At 45.2% G+C, this 20,434-nt stretch overlaps 2 protein-coding genes across 2 annotated transcripts in view; one reads left to right on the forward strand and one right to left on the reverse strand.

Moving 5' to 3' along the window:
• The window catches only part of LOC144121563 (kelch-like protein 17), a 74,267-nt gene that overhangs the window by 13,826 nt on the left and 40,007 nt on the right, over positions 1–20,434 (forward strand). The gene's annotated exons all lie outside the window — the stretch shown is intronic.
• Positions 1,293–18,108, reverse strand: mRpL47 (mitochondrial ribosomal protein L47). Its single transcript, XM_077654835.1, is given in 8 exon segments — positions 1,293–1,518; positions 1,520–1,578; positions 1,581–1,648; positions 9,659–9,789; positions 14,987–15,083; positions 16,261–16,321; positions 17,674–17,783; positions 17,927–18,108. Coding segments are annotated over 8 exon segments (783 nt in total). The 5' UTR covers positions 18,022–18,108; the 3' UTR covers positions 1,293–1,356.

Raw genomic sequence — 20,434 nt, forward strand, 5'->3', positions numbered from 1 at the left:
CCAAATGGAACCAATTGGAAAAATTCCGATCAGAACCAATGGACTTTTTCAGCTGGGGAGGGATGGTACTGCTAGCTCGTCAACTACATACTGTAGATTGCTTGAACGAAAGCAGCGCGTATTTAGCCAATATTCATGCGAAGCGCAGCGGTCAGCAGAATGTCATGTAATCTTACACAAAAAAGTTGCCACCTGCATTACCGCATCACCAAGCTTCAGAAGCAAAGGGCTTGCCAAGTTTTCTACGAAAATTCACCCTTGGGTATAATTTAAAGAAAGGTGCCAAGATCGTTTCCTTAATTTCTAGCAGGGCTCGCATATTGTGGTCCATATGTCCAGGTGTGCTAAAGTCTGGCGACATGGTTGGCTGCGTAGATCGACAGTTGCCTGCTGGCAGAAGTGCAGGGCTAGTCCTCAAAAAGTGGTTTAGCGTGGCCTCCATAGTGGGAACTGGGAAGGGAAACGAGCAGGGTGGGTCGGCGATCTGGATGTCCAGGTCACCCAGACTGCAGGAGTTAGTGCAGGCATCCACTCTAGTTCCCTCCTCATAGCAAATTAAGGCCCCCGGAAAGGCTACACCCGAGCGATGTGGAAGTAATGCACACGTAAAGTGCCACAGAAGTTCTTTTACAGCTCTGACGCAAGTCCACAAGGAAAAAAGATTGGGCAAAAACTGCTTTTCTTCGACCACATGGTCTCGGCTTCCCCAAATGTCGATTCTACTGCAATAGAACTCGCAGCATGACATCAAACAAACATACAGACGGTTGTGCCTATTCTGACATGCTTTTGCAGCCGCCCATCTCCTCAAAATGCACTCCAAAAAATACAACTTTAAGTCGGAGCTGGCTTATCTGTACGACTTCGAGTCGGGGGTATCAAGCAACAAGTAGTCAACTTATATCTGCGACCACGTGACTGACACAGACCTAAGGTGCCACAGCCTTGCTTGCCATTTTATGGTGCAGCACCAGATTAACAAAAATCCAAACTGCGTTGGCAACCATACCTATTAGATTCAGTGATCAAGTAATTTTCGTACTGCGGTCTTTAAGCAATACGATAAAAGGTGGGATTCTGAGCTTCCGCCTTTCCATACAGAATGAGCCAGTAAACTATCGCAGTGTAATGGTAGCGAGAAACAGATCCCACAATGCCACAGCTGTGGATAAATCAGTACTGTCCTTAGCGCGGCCTGACTGCATTGATCACTCGAGTGTTTGGCTAGCTGCCATTACAAGACTCCACACAAGAACAGTACTTTCGCTACACCAGTGAACAAAGCCAACGCCTTCTACCATCTACAATTGTACTTTTTTATTAGCGTCGCAATGCCCGCGTTGTTCAACTACAGCATCACGTGGTCTGTTGCTCGTAGGCAATGTGCACCCTTTCCTTGATGGTCTTGTCGATCTTGTCAATGTCCAAGTCTGGGAACTTATCGCGCAGCAGTGCACGGTCCACATTAGGGAAGCGCTTGAGGATCTGGATGACGCGACGGCGGGCCATATTGTAGCGGGAATTCCTTGCGCTTCTGCATCTTCTCGCCATAGAGACGCGTAAACTCGTCCAGGTCTTATCCCGCCACAGCCGGAAGTAGCCCTTCGGGTTGCTCTTGCGAGGCATCAGGCGCTCCTTCAGTGCGAAGCTGCAAGAGTGGAGGGCAACACAGCGGGTCAGTTAGCCACCATCTTCATTAGAGGTTTAAAAGCTGGAGATGTCCCAGTGGTGTTGGGCAGGAGTCGTTAATCGTCGCTTTAACAAAGCCGTGTCTGATGAAAAAAAAAAATTCCCATGAAGACCTGATTACATTATCCTTTGCCAATGTGATAGCATTCGATGCTATTGATGACTCTACTGGACGCAATTGGTGGGGCTAGTGAGACCCAGGTTACTCTTCCCGGGCTCATCCCATACACCGCCTGCCACTTAGTATTTATGTGGTGCCAATTTTTATTCCCGATGAGGCTTCCCAATGTGGCCTGTGAGACCATGGTTGCTCTTACCGCACGCTCTCGGCCATGACTAGCAGGTGACGCTACCTGCCACCCGGGAATTACCTGACGCAGCTCTTTTTCCCCGATGAGGCTTCTAATGCTATTGCACAAGAAAAAAAGAGTAGTCACAAAGCAAGAACTCCGTCTATATTGGACAACAGGGAAAGCCTACCCGTACTGAGATGCGAGCTCAATCTCTAGCATTTGCCCTCACTGTTTGCATGGTAGGAAAACGCTGACACTCAAGCCACCACTACAATACATATTCTAGTATACACAAGCAGGCTTGTTTCACCACCATAGACTAGCGCAACAGTTTTCTAGAACTTCATTCCAGGCTATGAAAGAAACAAGTTCCATCAACAAGTACGCAAAGTTCACAGCCGTGCGACGAATAATATGCTTAGTACCTTTTGGCATTTGACAGCAGTATCAGGAAGTGAAAATTAACATTTAATAATTAAGTCTGGCTTGCAACAGCCATACCTACTCATCATATGTTGGGAAAGGCACCGGAGTCGAGTGACTGTCGTAATTTTACACCATCAAGGCGGCATGGATCACAACGCTTTTCAGGCTCATTTTAAACTTCCTTGAAGCAAATTATGAATGAAGGGCTTTGTGGTTTAAATAGCCCCTTTACAGGAGGACATACCTAAATTTTAAAGGCCATAAATTCTCCCAAACTCGCCCTGCAGAACCTGCAAAAGCTTCTCTAAAATGCCTTCTTCCAAACCTTAAAACAAGCCGCTAAAAATGGTAAGTGAGGGTGCTCTTACGCTGCCAAGATTCTGTCATCTTCAATTCAGATGTCCTTCAAGCGGAGACTCACCAAAATGTCGAAATTCAGTGATTAAATGTGGACCTTTATTCCAGACGTGATTATCAAGCCTAAGAAAGTCAGCAAGGGGGACCTGCACCAGCGAGGCGCACTGAACATGTGCATGCCCAAATAGAACCAGGTTACTAAACGTGGGAGGTGGCGTGGACAGTGAAACCCAGCTACACCTGCACAGGGATTCCCAATATGCAGGTGCAGCTCAGTGCCCACAGTACAGCTCAGTGCCCACAGTACTGCACGGTGCTATGCTACAACACTTCTCCACTCTCATGCCCGTACGTGGCGTGACCTGTAAGCGGATAACTAAGAGTGCTCACTGATGGCATCACATCTGTTTTTATTTCTGAGTAAAATCATTCCGGCAAGCATTGCCTGGATATTTAATGTTTATCAATATAAATTCGCCAAGGTTCAACAAGGTACATGCACAACTGCAGAGCTCAGGGACCAGCTATGCACCAGTTATGAGACTGTGCACAATGCTCACTGCAAAGTGAATGGCGTGGTGCAGGTGCAAGCGGTTTCCCGGGCGACTTACCATTCCAAGTTGGCCCTACCTCAAAATAAAAAAATTCGAAAAGAATCAGCAAGCCATTTTCTAGCATCGGCTAATGGCCAATTAAAGCCTCAGGTGGACCGCTGCTAACCACAGTGACAGCACCAAGTAGAGGCAAGGGGTCATGAGCTTCCACCAAAAAAATGGTTCGAGTGCTTCCTTCAGACCCTCACAAGGAGAGAATTATAATTCAGCCCGTATATTAGACCCCGTCACTGGCAAGCGAGTGGAGCTCTCGCCGTTGAATGTCTTTTGTTCCATTTATTTTTCTGTAAAGCAAAGACATAGAGGTGTATTGCCAGCTGAAACTCTGACTCGTTCTTGGCCCGTTCTTTCACTCACCACCATGCCACAGATATCCTGGTGTCGGCTCAGTTGCTAACCATTACCAGTTTACACAGGAACCGATCCTTGAACATACACTGCATGCTAAGAGATTATGGCGGAACTGAAAAGATGCATGCTTTATATTGATAGAACCATGCACAGGTGCTGGCTGTTACAAATTAATGCTGATCTAAATTCGACACTGGAAATCATGTATAATGATACAAAGTGACATTCTGTAGCCCCATGTGACGAGACACTGCCACATATAACCTAGCTGTTAAATGCATCACGATTTTTCTTACTGAGAGTTGTCTGTCATATTGTGTCAGCATTTATGCTGTCTTGAAAAGTGCACTAATGTATGATATCTGCATTCAAACTGTGCTTCTCTACAGGTGGCAGGGGGGTAAAGTGCAGGGAGGAGATAGTGCTCATGCTTTGCCACACCATAATGGTACTACCAAGGGTGCTCCTGTAAAGAGCAGTGCAAAATCAACAATGTACTGCGTCAACAAGAGTTGACATTAAGCTCTAAGATACAGCAGAACCCTGCTATAGTAAACTCGGTTATAGTAAAAACTTGGATATACTAAAGTGAAACTGCTGCCCCATTTTGCCTTTCATAGACGATCGTACATTTTTTTTTTTCGTTTATAATAAAGATTATTTTACAAGAAACGGCTATAGCAAAGAACGCCTGGCCGTCACGGCACACATCTCGAAGAATGACGACATCGCGGCACACGCGAAATCGAGGACCGCGACACCAACGCTTTGAGACAAATGGATGCCAGAAACAATAAATTAGCGCTTTTATTTAGATAGCTTCACCACCAACCTCATGAGCGCAAGAAGCCAACTTTTCAAAAGGCTTGGGACTGTGAGGAAAGGTGCGCGGCGGGCACGGAACAAAATGTAAAGCTGGCTATGAACGTAGAAAGAAGGCGGCGGGGTTCACCGAGAAAGAAAGGCTAATAAAAGCGCAGTGATGAGTAGAGCAGGGAAGGCGTACGTTGGCAGCAAGGCAGCGCCAGCACTGCGTGGCCAGTTTTGCCATGCTCGACTGTTTCATGCGCGTTTCTTAACGACTGCCTCTTAAATGACACTGAGGGTGTGGAAGATGACGCCGCGTCCACGCAAAGCTTTGGTTTTCACATGGTATCAAACTGGCGTTATATTCATAGCCGCGCTGTTTTTGTGCAAATGTGGTACTTCCGCAAGACATTGACAGTGTGATAACATAAAATGTGTAACTGAAAATAAGTAATTATCACATAAAGGGTCGATAAGAGCAGGATGGAAGGTATTCATGAATGTTTCCTTTATAAGCCAACACTTTGTATTTAGTAAGTAGCCAGAGTGTATCCTCAAAGCCATGTCATCGCCAACTGATGCAGTAAAGATTATGATATAGTAAAGATTTTTGCTGGTCTGAGTGACTTTGCTATAGAGGGGCTCTACTGTATAATATTTTTGCACTTATAAGCATACTGACCTAAATATTATTACACAAATGCTGCATGTAGTGGCCACTTTGGTATCAGTTAGAATCACATGACCTCTCAAAGAATTCATTGTTGCCAAATTTCGATGCCCTGTATTTTGCATCGAGAATGACAGCTGCCTATAAAGAGGTGCTACCATAATGGCTGCCGCCCTCCTTGACAAAGAGGCAGAAAGGAAATGCATGGGAGTATTGCTGTCACTTTTGCTCTAGAAGTCATATGTTAACTGTACACACACTATTACACAAACTAGATCCAATTAATAAGTTAAAGGCAAGAAGACCAAGATATTTTTTGAGCCTGCTGTGTGTTGAGGTGTAATATGTACAAGAGATGCCCATGACAACACAATCAAGGAATGGGTAATGACCTCAGTTCATCAAAGAGTAAATTCCATCATGTCCCTAACTTCAGTGGCTATGATGCACACCCCAGGCCCAGCGAATGCTAGCACACCTGTCAATAATCCTTTGCAAGGACAAATCAAGTGAGAGGCCATCTTCTTGCCTGTGCGTTTGCATCATTTCAGGCATATGGAGCTGTTCGGTGAAAAGACATGTGGCACCAACCTCAATGATGCTGAGCACAGAAGTGTTTTTGAGGGGTACAAAGAAGCATTATCGAACATTTAGTGCCATCCCACAAGGTCAACAATGGTGGCAGGGTGTCTGATTATGTGATGTAACGTGAACCAGTTACGGACATTCAACCGAAGCAGTACTGTCAGCAGTTACGTGAGGCACGCAGGGATAGCTCTCACTAGTACTAGAGCAATTCAGGACTTGCTGCTCCAGTTCCTCAGGAGAGCCTGAATAGGCCATGTTAACTAACTAAAGCGTCATCACACAGGTTCACAACCAGTGAATTTCCTCTAAATTAATTTTCTGTTTGTTTTTTGATAGAAATTAAACATTTTAACCAATAACAAGAGTGGAATATGAGTAAACTAAAGTGACACATGAAATGGTTTAACTACAGCACAACTGTCAAATAAACAATGAAACAATTTTTATAATGAAGGCCTTAATTTAAAAGCACTTTTCATACCATTGACCAGGAATATGAAATGCAAGACTTTCATAGCACGAGTGCATTTTCCGGGCATCCCAAGCCTGCCAATATCCCCCACGGGGTGCTGACACGGAGTGACCAGGTTTGTACAGCTGTAACCACTACTATCAGCATGTGCCAAGGAATGTTACATTTTTCACTACACGAGAAGTGTGCAGAGTATTAAGAAAAAGGCTACCTTCCCAGAAATCGTGCTGTCTGAAATTTGTTTTGACACACTACAACCTTTAAGGCAAATTTATGGAAACTTTCTGCATATAATCAGGAGTCCGAAATAATTCATTTTAACTAATCAGTTTGGTCAGCATGAAAAATGAAAAAAGACATCCCAGCATGTGCAGGGCAACTTTGAGCAACAGCTTCAATGTTGTCCTGCAAAAATGAAGCAGCTGTTTTCAACCCTACACCCTGAACACATCACCACAAGTGCATGCATTCCTGCACATCCAACCACACACAGCTTAGCAGTGAAAAAATTGCAGTATATGCTGCAGTGCAGAGCTGCTTCAGGTAGGTCCTGAAATTTCTTTAGGTTGCAGACAGACCTTCAGGTAGACATAGCAGTTGACAGGTTAGAAAAAGACAAGCGGTTGTGCAAGGTGGTATAAATTACAGTGGCAAGCTGCACGGTGGTGCACTTGGAGAAGTCCACAACTAACTTAGAGAGTTCTACCAAAGTTGGGCAAATCAGTTACTGAGACAATGTGCACGGTTCATAAAGTGCATGATGAAGAATGATACTATGACCAGTACTTTTGTCTTTATTGTATACCATATTTTGCAGAATGTAGAGGTTCCAACAAACTCTTAAAACATATAACATGTTCCATCACTATACATAACCACCACCTGCCTGCTAGCATTTATTCATTGTATGTAAAGCAATAACCCCACCTGACTAGTAAAAGACTGCTGCTGACTGCTGACTATTGTAAACTTTCCCGAAATCAACACCACACTGCGGCAGCGTCATGAACTTGACCATGGAGAATTGGAACAGCGTCATTTGCTCGATTGCATGAGTGGTGTGTTGGCGCATTTAAACATTGCTGTCAGTTTTGGTGCAAAAAAAAGACCTTGGAAGATGCTCTTTGACAGATGTTTGCATAGTAACGAGAATGAAGGGCTGCTAAGTGTTAGTGAACGAGTTGTTTGGTGTGAGCAAATTAGAGAACGCAGGCAACAGGAAGTTTCCACTCTGTCATTATCGGCATCAGAGTAAGTGGCGTCTTTGCTTTTCGCAACACCTTCCCAGTTGCTAACCTCAACTAGCAATAAGGGTAAGCAAGTACCGCACTGAGACATTAGAGAAATGTTCAAAATTGATAAAGACAGGTGATCAGTCATGGCAACTTCTGACATGATCCAAAAATAATGACCTTAGCTCCCAACTTATGCAGATGGGCATGCTACTAGCCGATGAATGATGCTAGCACCTTGTTCGTTCACGACTGCATTGGGTATGGTTGAAGCAGAATTCATGTAGCGCTTCTCTTGTAGACTTGACAATTGAATAGCTCTACAGAACATATTTGTTTTTTTTCCCCCAGTCACAAGCGCCGTGGTGCCTCGGTAACTAATACGCTCTTAAACTAAACAAAAGATAATGAGTTTGATTTCAACCACAGAGGCTGCAACACAACATATGTGAGATATAAAACCTGTCGTGTACTAATATCTTCCTCTACACATAAAAATCCTAGGTGTTTCCCATTAACATGGAGCCTCCCATTACAATATCCTCACTGCATGCATGCACTACTAGCAAGTAAAAATGTTTTCGTACTGGCACGCACCATGACCGTACAGCCCATGTCACTGCACAGAAATAGGCATCAAGCCTATTTCTGAAAGCATGACTTGTGCAGACTAGAAGGGCATGTGCAAATATGGAGGCACTGTTTGCTTACAAACATAGCTGGGTGCGGATGACTAGTTGGCACATTTCAAGTGCAATAGTATTGCGTATGACTGTCTCAAGCATATGGGTATGGTGAAGCGATGCTTATGCGATCAATGATGGGAGGGGTAACAAGGATTTCTTTTGAATTCTATTTCATTCTCATTCTTTTTGGCCTTTGCCTTGCTGCACTGTCACTGGGACTGGCACTGTTCCCCAGAAAGGCAGATGGTAACAACCGTACAGAATTGGACGGAAACAATTTTACCACAGTGGTCTTACGTTCATTACATGCCTCCCTTGCTCAGCCTACCAACTGGCCGAGTCCACAAGCACACATGCTCTGGGAAAACAGTGTGGAAAAATGTGACCATGTTCCTTTTGCTTTCCACCTATACACATGATTACAGATCTACACTGATATTCAGAGCCACATGTGGTTTTTAATATCCACAGGTACAAATAAGCACCAAAGAGTACACCTTTATCAGTGAAGTCTCAAGCGAAAGTAACTGGAAAAATTTTTAGCTTGCTTGTTTTCTGCTCCAGTAGCCCTACAATCACCAGGTGTTGCTTACCTCAGGGCTAAATGCACAAAACTGCGCTTCTAATTTTGAGTTTTGCACATTGCACAGGTCTTTATCAACCGCCACATAGTTCAAATTATTTTCAAAGCCCACATTCGCTGCCTGCTGCTCCACTCTTGCGTCGGATGTTTTCAAACACCAGCCAACAATTTCATCCTTGTCTCCCGTTTATCTCTTGACACCCTCAAGCAAGGAAAAATCGTTTGGCTCACGGGAGGTTGCCACCATCAGTAAAGAAGTGCTGTCAATCATGTAATTAAAAAGAATTGACGGTCGATTTGTGTAGTTAGGCCAAATTTAGGTGGGCTAGCACTTCGGTTTTCACTTTGGTTCTGTGTCCGGATCTGTTTACGGATGGAAGCTATTCAGATAGCGATAATGGGTTAATGCCCACATACGCCGAATTGGTCATTCGGTACTTTACATTTACAGATCCCTGCGAGTCCTTGTACCGCTCCTGGCATAGTGGTGCAGTGGTCAAGCGATGCGCCACTGCACTGCGATGGCAGGTGCTGCCATTGGTGGAGCCTGCGAGACCGAGGTTTCTCTACCTCAGCAACCACTTGCATTCAATAATTAATTTAACTGCCACCTGCCATGGTAGGCAGTTCGCTCACAACCCGAGTGGGCAGGTTGTAATGATGCCACAAGGTCGCATGACCTAGGTTGCTTTTCCAGGGATTTTTTTTCTCACAAAGCCGGTGACAACAGATTTTCGCATTAAAATGGTTGCTCCATAAGCAAATACTGTGAAACTGATTGCTATCAGTTGCTGCAGCTGTCAGTGAAAGCCTAAAAGTGGTTACACAACCACAGTGGCTGATGAGAATGTTGCCCTAAGTGGCATGAAACAGCAGCAGTGGCAGCTCACTTGCGAACGAAGCCATAGATGTTCTCCTTTAGAACTGAAGGCTGCTCTCCCGTCTCGCCAGTCTCAAGCAAGAAGTAGGCCTCGTTGCGTTCGCGAACCACTGCCTCAAGGTTTTCCATGCTCTCCTTCACCTGAGGCAGTAAAGAGAGAGCACACAGCAAAGTCATGGAAGCACTGCAAACTAAGTGAGACAAAAATATACAAGGCGAGTGAAGAAACGAGCAAGCACCGCGGTAAATATCATTCTGCAGGAAACACTTCGTCATGCTCCTAGTGTACTCTCCTGCCCCATATTACGTTTATTTATAAAAAACGCTTAGGCAGGGAACTGACAGTAAAGAAGCTGTGAAGCCAATGAGCCTCACTGCAGGGTTTCAGACACCAGGACAACTTCTGTTTGATGACGGAGAATGAAGCAGCCCTAGTGCAAGCTGAAGCATAGGCAACATCACTTGAAAACCCACACGAAATTATCTCTCTCTTGGACTATCAAATGGAATGACTTTAAAGTACAGTCTGCGGAGATGGCTGTAAATGGGGTGTCTATGTGGAGGCTGGCAGTGTCACAGTTGAGTATCGTAACCAAGAACCCCAGTAGGGTGATGGGACTAAAATATTTCTTGGGACAGAGTGACCGTGGTTTGTGCCGACAGGGTTGATTCGGAGCACCAACAGTAGCCTTTTTTTCCTTCCCGCAATCCAGCTGATCATCATTTTCTTTATAAATAAGAAATGCTTCCACCAACTACTTCTTTGTAACCAGAATTTCTCAAAACTCCAGGAGCCGAGGCTTCTGTTAGTCCTTACAGCCGAGTTGCTACAGCACACTATAAAATTTGCAGTCTTTCTCCTTTTTTTTTTTAAGATTTCAGGTACACTCTCTGCACTTAAAGACTAAGTGGATTCATATCCGCCACTAGACGAGGCTTCTGTTAGTCCTTACAGCCGAGTTGCTACAGCACACTATAAAATTTGCAGTCTTTCTCCTTTTTTTTTTTAAGATTTCAGGTACACTCTCTGCACTTAAAGACTAAGTGGATTCATATCCGCCACTAGACAAAGCAGTTCCATATTTATTAACCCTTTGAGGTGCCATGTTCAAAAGATGCGCATGAAAAACTTGCAGCTTTTTGTGAGAATGTACTACAGTAAAAGCTCGTTAATTCGAACCGCAAGGGGACGCCATCCCAGTTCGAATTAAACGAAGTTCGAACTAACGAAAGCAATGAAGAAAAACAGGACACCGCGACCAGGAAGCAGCAGGGCATGGCGCCAGTTCAATTTAATGTTTGAAAAAATTCGTAATTGTGGTCTGCTTTTTTTCTTTGAAGGCAACAGCAAGCACTTTTTGCTCTAAAGAGCGAATGTTGCGGAAGGCTTCCTCTTCGCTTTCTTCAAAACTGAAGAACAGGTGGGCGGCATTAAGTCCGGCCATGACTTCCGCAGCGGAGGGCCGCACCGGTGCCTCGTCGTCTTCCTCGTCGTCGTCACTGGCAGCGACAGGCTCTATTCTTTTAACTTGGGAAATGATGTCCTCGTCTGTGGTCACACCACAGACAACTGCGCTCGCATCCACGTCTACGTAGTCGGCAAAGGAAACGTCTTTCAGAAAGTCCGACATGGGAGTGGTGACGCTAGTGACGCAGTCTCCGTGCGCAGGTGGCTCGTCCACGTGCTCGCCTTGCCAAGCATATGCAGTGCACTCAAGAGCGTCACTTCGTAATTCTGGCATAGAATAATTCTTTCTAGTATGTGGCGCCGATAAAATGTCTTCAAATTTTTTATAATGCCCTGGTCCATGGGCTGCAGCACTGCCGTTGTGTTGGCTGTAAGAAAGGCCAACTCAACGGCATTCATTTGAACTCCAATCTTGTGCGCAGAGCAGTTATCGACAAGAAGAAGGATTTTGCGGCCACAGCGCTCGAACTTCTTGTCTACCTTCATGAGCCACTGCTTAAACAACTCTCCAGTCATCCAAGCCTTCCTGTTTGCCGCGTAGTCTGTTGGGAGGGGCCTGATGTTCTTGAAGCAGCGAGGATTGCTCGACTTTCCTACCACGAACAGCGGTAGCTTTTCACTTCCGGTCATATTTGCCGCAACCATCACCGTTACTCGCTCTTTGCTTCGTTTACCCCCCGTACACTTGTCATCTTTGTACGTGATCGTTTTGGCGGGCAGTAACTTGAAAAATAAGCCTGTCTCATCAGCATTAAAAATGTCCTGCGGAGAGTACTTCCGTTGGTAGCCTTGTAGGACCTCGGAGCGCCAACTTTCACATGTTTCCAAGTTAACAGCCTTCATCTCCCCTGACACCGCACGAAACACAAGGTCGTACCTTTCACGGAAGCGGTGCAGCCACCCATCTGAAGCTGCGAAGTCGTCGTAGCCCAGCCGCAGGGCGAAGTCCGCTGCCTTCGCCAATATGACGGGGCCACTCAGCGGTATGTCCTGAGCACGCATCTCCTTAATCCAGAGGAGAAGCGCTTTTTCGAGGTCGAGGTACTTTGCCAGCCGCATCCTCTTCCTTTCGCTGGCAACTTCTGCCTCTAAGGCGTCTTCAATCGCCCTCTTATTTTTTATGTAAGTGGACAGCGTGCTCTTCGGTATTCCATGCTTCTTGGCGATTTCTTGTTTCGACAAGACTCCGGCGTCCACTTCCCGTAAGATGTCGCATTTATCCTTCAGTGTTTTGGCGCGGTATTTACCGCGGGCGCACGCCATTCTGAAACCGCACGTCAGCACGGCGAAGCACACCACCGAGGCCTAACTTTTCAAGCGATCCGCACAACAAAGGTCGTAAGCGCGCCGAAAACCAGAAAACTCGAGGCTGCCGAAAGCGGCCGAGACCACCGCGAGTTCAGGACAAAGACGTTGACGAAGGCTCCTCCTATTCGTTCAATTCTCGAGTGCTAGCGGAGCTGCGATGTACTGGATTCACTGTATTTTTGTGCTGGTTGCGCCATCCATCGGTTAACAACTGCAGCTACAGTCGAGTGCTAGCGGAGCTGCGATGTACTGGATTCGCTGTATTTTTTGTGCTGGTTGCGCCATCCATCGGTTAACAACTGCAGCTATACGACAAGATTCTTGGGCCTCTGAGATTGGCAGTTAAAAACCGGAAGTCGCAGTTCTCGGAGGTAGAGAGAGGGCGTAGCTGTTGCCACAGCTGCCACCCCTTGCCCTCCAGCCTCTGCGCCGGGTGCTGGCACCGGTTTTACCCGCTTTTACCTTCTCTCCCCCATTTTGGAGGCAACTCAGCCACTGCAGCCTCGCGACAAGGCCTGCTCTCGCCATGTGCCAGGCGGCACGCCGCCCAGGCGCGGCGGCGCGTATTTCGAATTAACCGTGGCAGAACCAACTCACGTTCGAATTAACGGGCTTTTTTATACATGGACTTCTATGGAGCTAGGCCGGACCAAGTAGTACGGTTCGAATTATCCCGAAATTCGATTTACTGAAGTTCGAATTAACGAGCTTTTACTGTAGATGTAACTTTGATTTCTTTGCTTCAGGCAGATTTGGCATCCTTTAGATGGCAACTGCAAGCATATTATCGATGTAGGCATGATTACAGTTTAGGCAAGGTATCCTGGCAAGATATCTTGCCTGAACTGTAAACATGCCTACATCAGAGAGACGAAAAAATTCTCGAGACAGATAAAGGATCATCAACGTTAAGCAAAAAAAACAACACGCGTGCCATGAATGCGCTTGCAGGCCATGCACACGACACCGGCCACCAGAGTGACTGGGGCAACGCCTTTATCTTATCCAAATTAAGGAACCTGACGACACATCTTCTGCTGGAATCCTTAATCATCCAGACCACGCAAGAAACTTCAAATGAGAATGAAGGCCCCATGCCAAGCCCGATCATTATATCATATTCTTTGCCTATAAACTCGCCGCACCTCCTGAAGACCTCAACTCAGCTGAACAAGAAGCCTGCACGGGCTTCGAAAAATCTTTCCTTTTTGGACTATGGTCACCGACTGCTTCATTTCATCGGAACACTAATAGAGTGGTCAAAGTGTGCATATGGCAGGTTTTTGAAACAATGCTTTTAACAGACAAAGAAACAAGCTTGACCATTCAATCCACTGCAAAGTTCAGGGGAAACCAGAGAAAAAAATATGAAGGGCTTGTATTTAAACTTTGATCGCCCCAAGGAAACATCCCCAGATGCTTGCACTTTCGTGTGGTGCCACTGCATGTTAAAAGGTGACTCCAGAAGAATTTCGAACATCTTGAGTTAGCCGTTATATTGCACTCCTTGTAACTCCCTCTAATAGTTTCAAAGAATATTTTTTACAAATAATAAACAAAACAATTAAGTTGCAAAGAATCATTCACGCGGCTCTCTTAAAAAGGAAGGTTTATGCGAGTTTAACGTCCCAAAGCGACTCAGGCTATGAGTGACGCCGTAGTGAAGGTCTCCGGAAATTTCGACCACCTGGGGTTCTTTAACGTGCACTGACATCGCACAGTACACGGGCCTCTAGAATTTTGCCTCCATCGAAGTTCGACTGCCGCGGCCGGTCGAACCCGCGTCTTTCGGGTCAGCAGCCGAGCGCCATAACTACTGAGCCACCACGGAGGTTAAAAAGGTAAAAAGGAAGGGGAACATGAAACCTTTGTGCAATAATGGTAGCAAATGTCGTCACCTCTGAAGGCTTGAAGGTGGCCCGAAAGCAGGACTTTCCAGAGTAGCGTCATTAGAAAAAAAATTCCTTTCCTTCGCTTGCCTAGTTTGTAATAAAGTTTGAGTCTTGTCCTGATAGAGATTCACACATTGGTCGACCTCCAAGTTTGGAGAGGACAACTTTGAAAAAAAAAAAAACAAATGAAAACAGGTAGACATATTTCTGAGTAAAAATAGTACTTTTCAAACAAAACTTGTATTTTGTAGAAAGGAAGGAAAGCAACACATTGAAACAAGGCAACAAGTGAAAACAAGCTCCCTTAAAAGCAGCTTTTCATCACAACGGCAAACAAACAATCCAGCCTTTTAACATGCCTTTACACCAGTCTTTCCATTAGCAACATACCACTTCGAAGAGTGGCCAGCTTTCATGCAATAGCATTGAGTCAATGATATGAAGCTATGCCATAATGTTACCATTACAGAATTAGCCACTTTACCAGGCAAACGAACTATGCACATGCAGATAACACAAGAGAGCAAGAAAAAAGTGAACTGAAGTGTTCTCTGGGTTGCCCTCCTCCTGAACCATTGTGTTAGCCTTAGTTTGCATGCATCGTACATGTCTTGTGTTGCACCAAGTAGCTCGGAGAACGGTACGCATAGTCATAAGCTATGCAACTTGCCTTGTCAATGCGCTCTGGGTTTGGGAAGAGCTCAACCTCCCGCTTGGCTGCCTCTTCCATGGTGAGCAACATATTCTTCTCTTTGAGCAGGATGTACCTTCAAGGGAACAATAGCAGAGCTATGAAATGGCAATAAGCAGACTTATCAGTATCTCACATAATACTGCAAGACAAGGTAACAGGATTCTAATTTACCCCGAAATGCAACAGGGAGTGGTATCATAAGGCAGACTACCACTCTAGTCTGATGTAAATAACATGCAGATGCGACTTCAGGAATATCGTTTGTATTGATTACAAAGAATAACTTGGGAGCTAGCATTAATACTGCATAAAACTCAAAAAAAAAAAAAGAAAATTCTGAACGACGGGTGGAAAACAGTTCTACAGCTATCGCTAATCATGCCTAAATCATCTTCCAGAGGATCTGTGCAATTGAATACAATTGCTTTATGCGTACACAGAGCAAACACAAGGAGAGGAAATTTCTTTCGCCCAAATGTGGTGCACGCAAACGCTGCCATCACTGACAGTACAATTTGCATTAAAAGCAGCAAGCCCAGTGTTCAAGAGACCAGCCCTCGCCTGATGCTGTGCTGTGAAATCCACAACACACCCCTGGCATTTCAAACCTGTACTGAGTTACAAAAAACTATCTTCAAAGTCCACAGCTCTAAATTGCTGGAGCTTTGAAAGATTTCCAACTACACACTCTGGAGACAGCTGCCATCGGGCATATGGTGAGAACTTTATTTTTAAGAGAGATTGCAGCAACACGCGAGTGCATCGCTAATAAACAAGCCTGCAGAGAGTGATCCATGTACAGCACATAAGTACGATTAAGGTAGAAGTGTGCTGAACGGAAGGTTGAGGCCACTGTATTTCCACTGAAAGGGGTATGGCGCAAAGCTTCATGGAGATCTATCGCCAATAGGAATTGATGTAGGCACATCAGGCATCCTTCTGTTCCTGATGACAATGCCAACGTAGAAATGCGGATTGTAATTAATGAATGCCTTTCTCTGCAAGCTATGTAGTTGTGATAATTTTGAATTTATATATTTAATCCTTGTCTTTTTAATGGTGCACAATCATTCCCTTGCATCGTAGTACCTTGTTTCTCAGCTATCTGCTGCAATGATTAGTGCAAAATTATTTAGAGCCAAATCCTGCTGCTTTGCCCGGCACCATTTTGGAAACTACCAAGCTTGAGTGATTTGCAATGTTGAAGTGACCTGAACACGGTTACGACATGCTGACGATACATCACATACCAAAGCTTGTGAAGATCGGAGTTACTTTTGATTCGGAGTTCATCTTTACTCCAGGGCTTCCCTGTAAACAATTAAGAGAAAAACTATCTTGTGGAATCCATCACGATATGCTGCAGGCAAATGATGCAGAAATTGGCATAAAAACAAACACGAGATGCAATAAATACACTCGGACACCAGTGATTACGAAGCAGCAAGTACAGGCTTTTCTATTCAGAGTGAATTCCTTTCACGATGTACATGCCAATCGCTTTGTGAATATCAGTATATAGGGTTTAATGTCCCAAAGCAACTATTGAGCTATGAGGGACGCCGTAGCGCAAGGTTCGGAATCAATTTAGACCACCTGAGGTTCTTTAACCTGCGCTGATGTCGTAATGCACCTGGGCGCCCTTTCCGTTTCGCCTACATCAAAATGCAGTGGCCAAACTATAAACGAGACTACAGCTATATGGGAGTAAAAAGGCAATAAGTTGTCCTCTAACAAAGAGAGTGTGCTAGCTTACTCCCTTTTAACCCGTTTCTATTTAGAGTGCACAGCTAAAATTTCACCCTGCAGTCTTAGGATCAGGGGCCGAATGCCACTGAGCCACCAAAGAGGGTATCAGTCCCTTTGTGTCAGCACCTGCGCACTACAATTGATAGCCTGAATTTCACACTGTCAGGGTAACTTGGAGAGAATTCAAGTGGACAGTTTCATCTGGCCTGTCGAAGAGACACTCAGTTTGCTTGTGAAAACGGTCAGTGGTGGCAGTGCTAGTCTTTTAAATTTTTGGTCTTTTCAGGTTATAACGGCCCTATTTGCAGCAAACGTAACCTCTTTGTCGCTAGAATATGGTAATAAATCAACACACGCTGATTTTAGTTTGTACACAGCATCTATTTAACAGTATGCTTTTTGCGAAGCACAAGCATCACCTGCAGGTTAGTCTGTGACCATACTTTTGATTAGAAACATCAATGATCGAAACACAGTAACTTGAAAGAAAACAAAACGATGGCATGCAAGCGGTATGATGAGAGCCAGTAGCCAAAAAACAAGTTCAATATTATGGCTTCAGATAAAACTGCTGTAAAACATACGTCTGACCGACCACCGTCTCCTTTGAACTAAATCCCGAATCGTGGTTCATGCTGCATTACGCTTCTTTTTTTTTACCGTTCTGCGATTTGACAGTATTTGAAGCTGAACACAAAGGCGCTTGTGGTCGTTCGTGCGATGGACACTTTCCCACGGTATCGCAAATAAGGTTCGGGCTCGTATTGATGTTATTTAATCGTTGAAACGACCAGCTTTACCAAACGAAAGACCAGCAAAATGTTCTACTTCGCTCCTGCGGAAAAGACGAGGAAAGTGTGGGCTGGAAGAGGCCAAATGCGCTCATCGGAGGACAGTACAAGGTGAATGCAAACCTGAGCGAACTTCGTCGGCACCCCACTTGTCCTTCGGCTCGAAAAATTCCATGAGGCCACGTTGTACGCATGATGTGTGCAGCGGCGAATAGCATGCCACTGGAGACGTCCTACAAATAGAAACAAAAAAAATTGCGCTGTCACATTTTGCCACAGATGAGCGGGGAAGACGCGACTTGAGAGCGAAACTTAGTACGACGCCATGTGCTTCCTAGTTAAGCCGGCTGCCAAAATGAACAGGTGAACTGATTACCTGTTCAGGCTCACAGCCTTATTCAACGATGATCTTGAGAAGCTGCTGTTCAGCAGTAGCCTACAGAGACCTGCGCACTTATTTAAATTATTCATTTTATTAGAATCATGCGACCGCTCGTGCTACACAACAAAATTCATGCACTAAGCAAGCGTTATATAACACGCGGAGAGACTGCCAAGCTTGTGTGTGAAGATGAATTTGTAGGTGCTGCGCGCCATCTACACAGAAAGGTAAATTTGAGAACTATGGAGAGCTTCTGTCGCCTCTGGTTCCCCTCACCTCTTTTATTTCATTTCCCCATTCTGCCTGCTATCCATTATTTCCGCTGCCCCAGCTCAGGTGTCTCCACTGTGGTGCATGCAGATGTCGGGGATAGCAAAAATTTTTTCCTTCCTTTTGATTTTTATATTTTTTTTTATTTTTGAATAAACACTACTACTACTACTACTACTACTACTACTACTACTACTACTACTACTACTACTATACTACTACTACTACAGGGTCTTCCGTTTTTATGTGCCAGAATTAAAAAAATATTCCTGTGCGCAAAATTCTGGCCTAACAGAGAGCAAACAGCGCTCACAAGTTAGAATATTATTGCCTAAGTTGTTTGAGATCTAAATAAACGTCGGTACTTGCCTGTATTTGGGGGAATATAAGGATAATAATTGGTTTTTGGGGAAAGGAAATGGCGCAGTATCTGTCTCGTATATCGTTGGACTCCTGAACCGCGCCGTAAGGGAAGGGATAAAGGAGGGAGTGAAGAAGAAATAGGTGCCGTAGTGGAGGGCTCCGGAATAATTTCGACCACCTGGGGATCTTTAACGTGCACTGACATCGCACAGCACACGGGCGCCTTAGCGTTTTGCCTTCATACAAACGCAGCCGCCGCGGTCGGGTTTGAACCCGGGAACTCGATCAGTAGCCGAGCGCCCTAACCACTGAGCCACCGCGGTGGGTTAGGTGGAATAGTTGAGAAACTGTTTTCGGCTATGAGTACAGTTCTTGCAGACTCGAGCCAAGCAGCCGATCTCACAGACTGCGTCATCTGCCGGACGGCGAGGCAAACGACGTTTCGGCTCGGTGAATGCGAGAAACGAGCTGTCATTCGAAGATGGGGTTCGTCTGCCCGCCGAAATTAAGATCACAAGGAACATCACTGCTTCTGCTACTAAATACCGCAGTGAAAATGTGACAGCAACAGCACACACACTGATAAGTCGTCGCTTGTGAGTTGCATGTTCATCTGGCAGATAGCGCAGCCTGTAAGACCGGCTGCTTGGCTCGCGTCTGCAAAAAGTGTACTCGCAGCCGAAAGCAGTTTTTCGCCACTTCCACCAAATACAGGCAATTAAGTACCGATGTTCATTTAGATCTGAAACAACTTAAGCAGTAATATTCTACCTTGTGAGTGCTGTTTGCTCTCTATTAGGCGAGTATTTTGCACAGAGAAATTTTTTTTTAAATCCGGCGCATAAAAACGGAAGTCTCTGTACAGTATTGTGTGTTTTTATCGTGAAGACTTTCAAAAGTTTCCCCGCCTCAACCACTGGCTCATTTACGATGAAACTGCAAACAGAGCTTGCGTATTATGGTAACTTTTGTATCGTAGGAAGTTTGACAACGGTACTTACTTAGTTGAGCCGTGCATGATGCGAGAACATAATCGTCTACGTAGAGATCGACAACCAAAACCCGCAGACAACGCTTTTTCGCTAAAGAGCGGCAGTGGCGCCATCTGTTTTCGGTAGCGCAAAGCGTCACGACTAGGCCGTCGAGGAGAGCGATGCAAGGAGCGCGGGCCCTTTGAATATGCCGTTCCTGTCGTTTCGTCTGCTTCTACTGAAGCGCTTACAACATTTTCGACTAATTAAGCGGAAAAATATCAGAACAAATGATTTAACGAGGCTTTACCTTTTAAAGAATATTGTTTGCAATGCTCGCCTCGGCGGCCTTGTCGTGACGGTTTTCACTGCCCAAAACAGATGGCGCTACTGCCGCCCTTCAGGGAAAAAGCGTCGTCTGCGGGTTTTGGTTGCCGATCTCTACGTAGACGATTACGTTTTCGCATCATGCACGGCTCAACTAAGTAAGCACCGTTGTGAAACTTGCTACGATACAAAAGTTACCATAATACGCATGCTCTGTGTGCAGTTTCACGGCAAATGAGCCAGCGGTTGAGGCAGGGAAATTTTTTAAAGTGGTCACGATAAAAACGCACAACACTGTATATGAAAAAAAGCATCAGGCATTCCATACTCGGCAACAAACCAACAGCCACGAAAATAATAAAGGCCAAGAAAGACTACACAAAGTCTGAAGTGCTACAAGTGTAGAATCACAGCTACAATTCTAAAAAGCTATGCATTCACCCATTTCCTTGATTTGCTTATTCATTTTGGGTCAGCCAGTGGGGAGGTGCGCAACCAACGGTTGAGTTCTAGTAACGTTGCAACCAAGTCTGCCTTCAAATTGCGCGAGGGCGCACATTCGTTGCTGGTA

Source organism: Amblyomma americanum, chromosome 2 (assembly GCF_052857255.1).
Source record: "Amblyomma americanum isolate KBUSLIRL-KWMA chromosome 2, ASM5285725v1, whole genome shotgun sequence".
Taxonomy (NCBI): domain Eukaryota; kingdom Metazoa; phylum Arthropoda; class Arachnida; order Ixodida; family Ixodidae; genus Amblyomma; species Amblyomma americanum.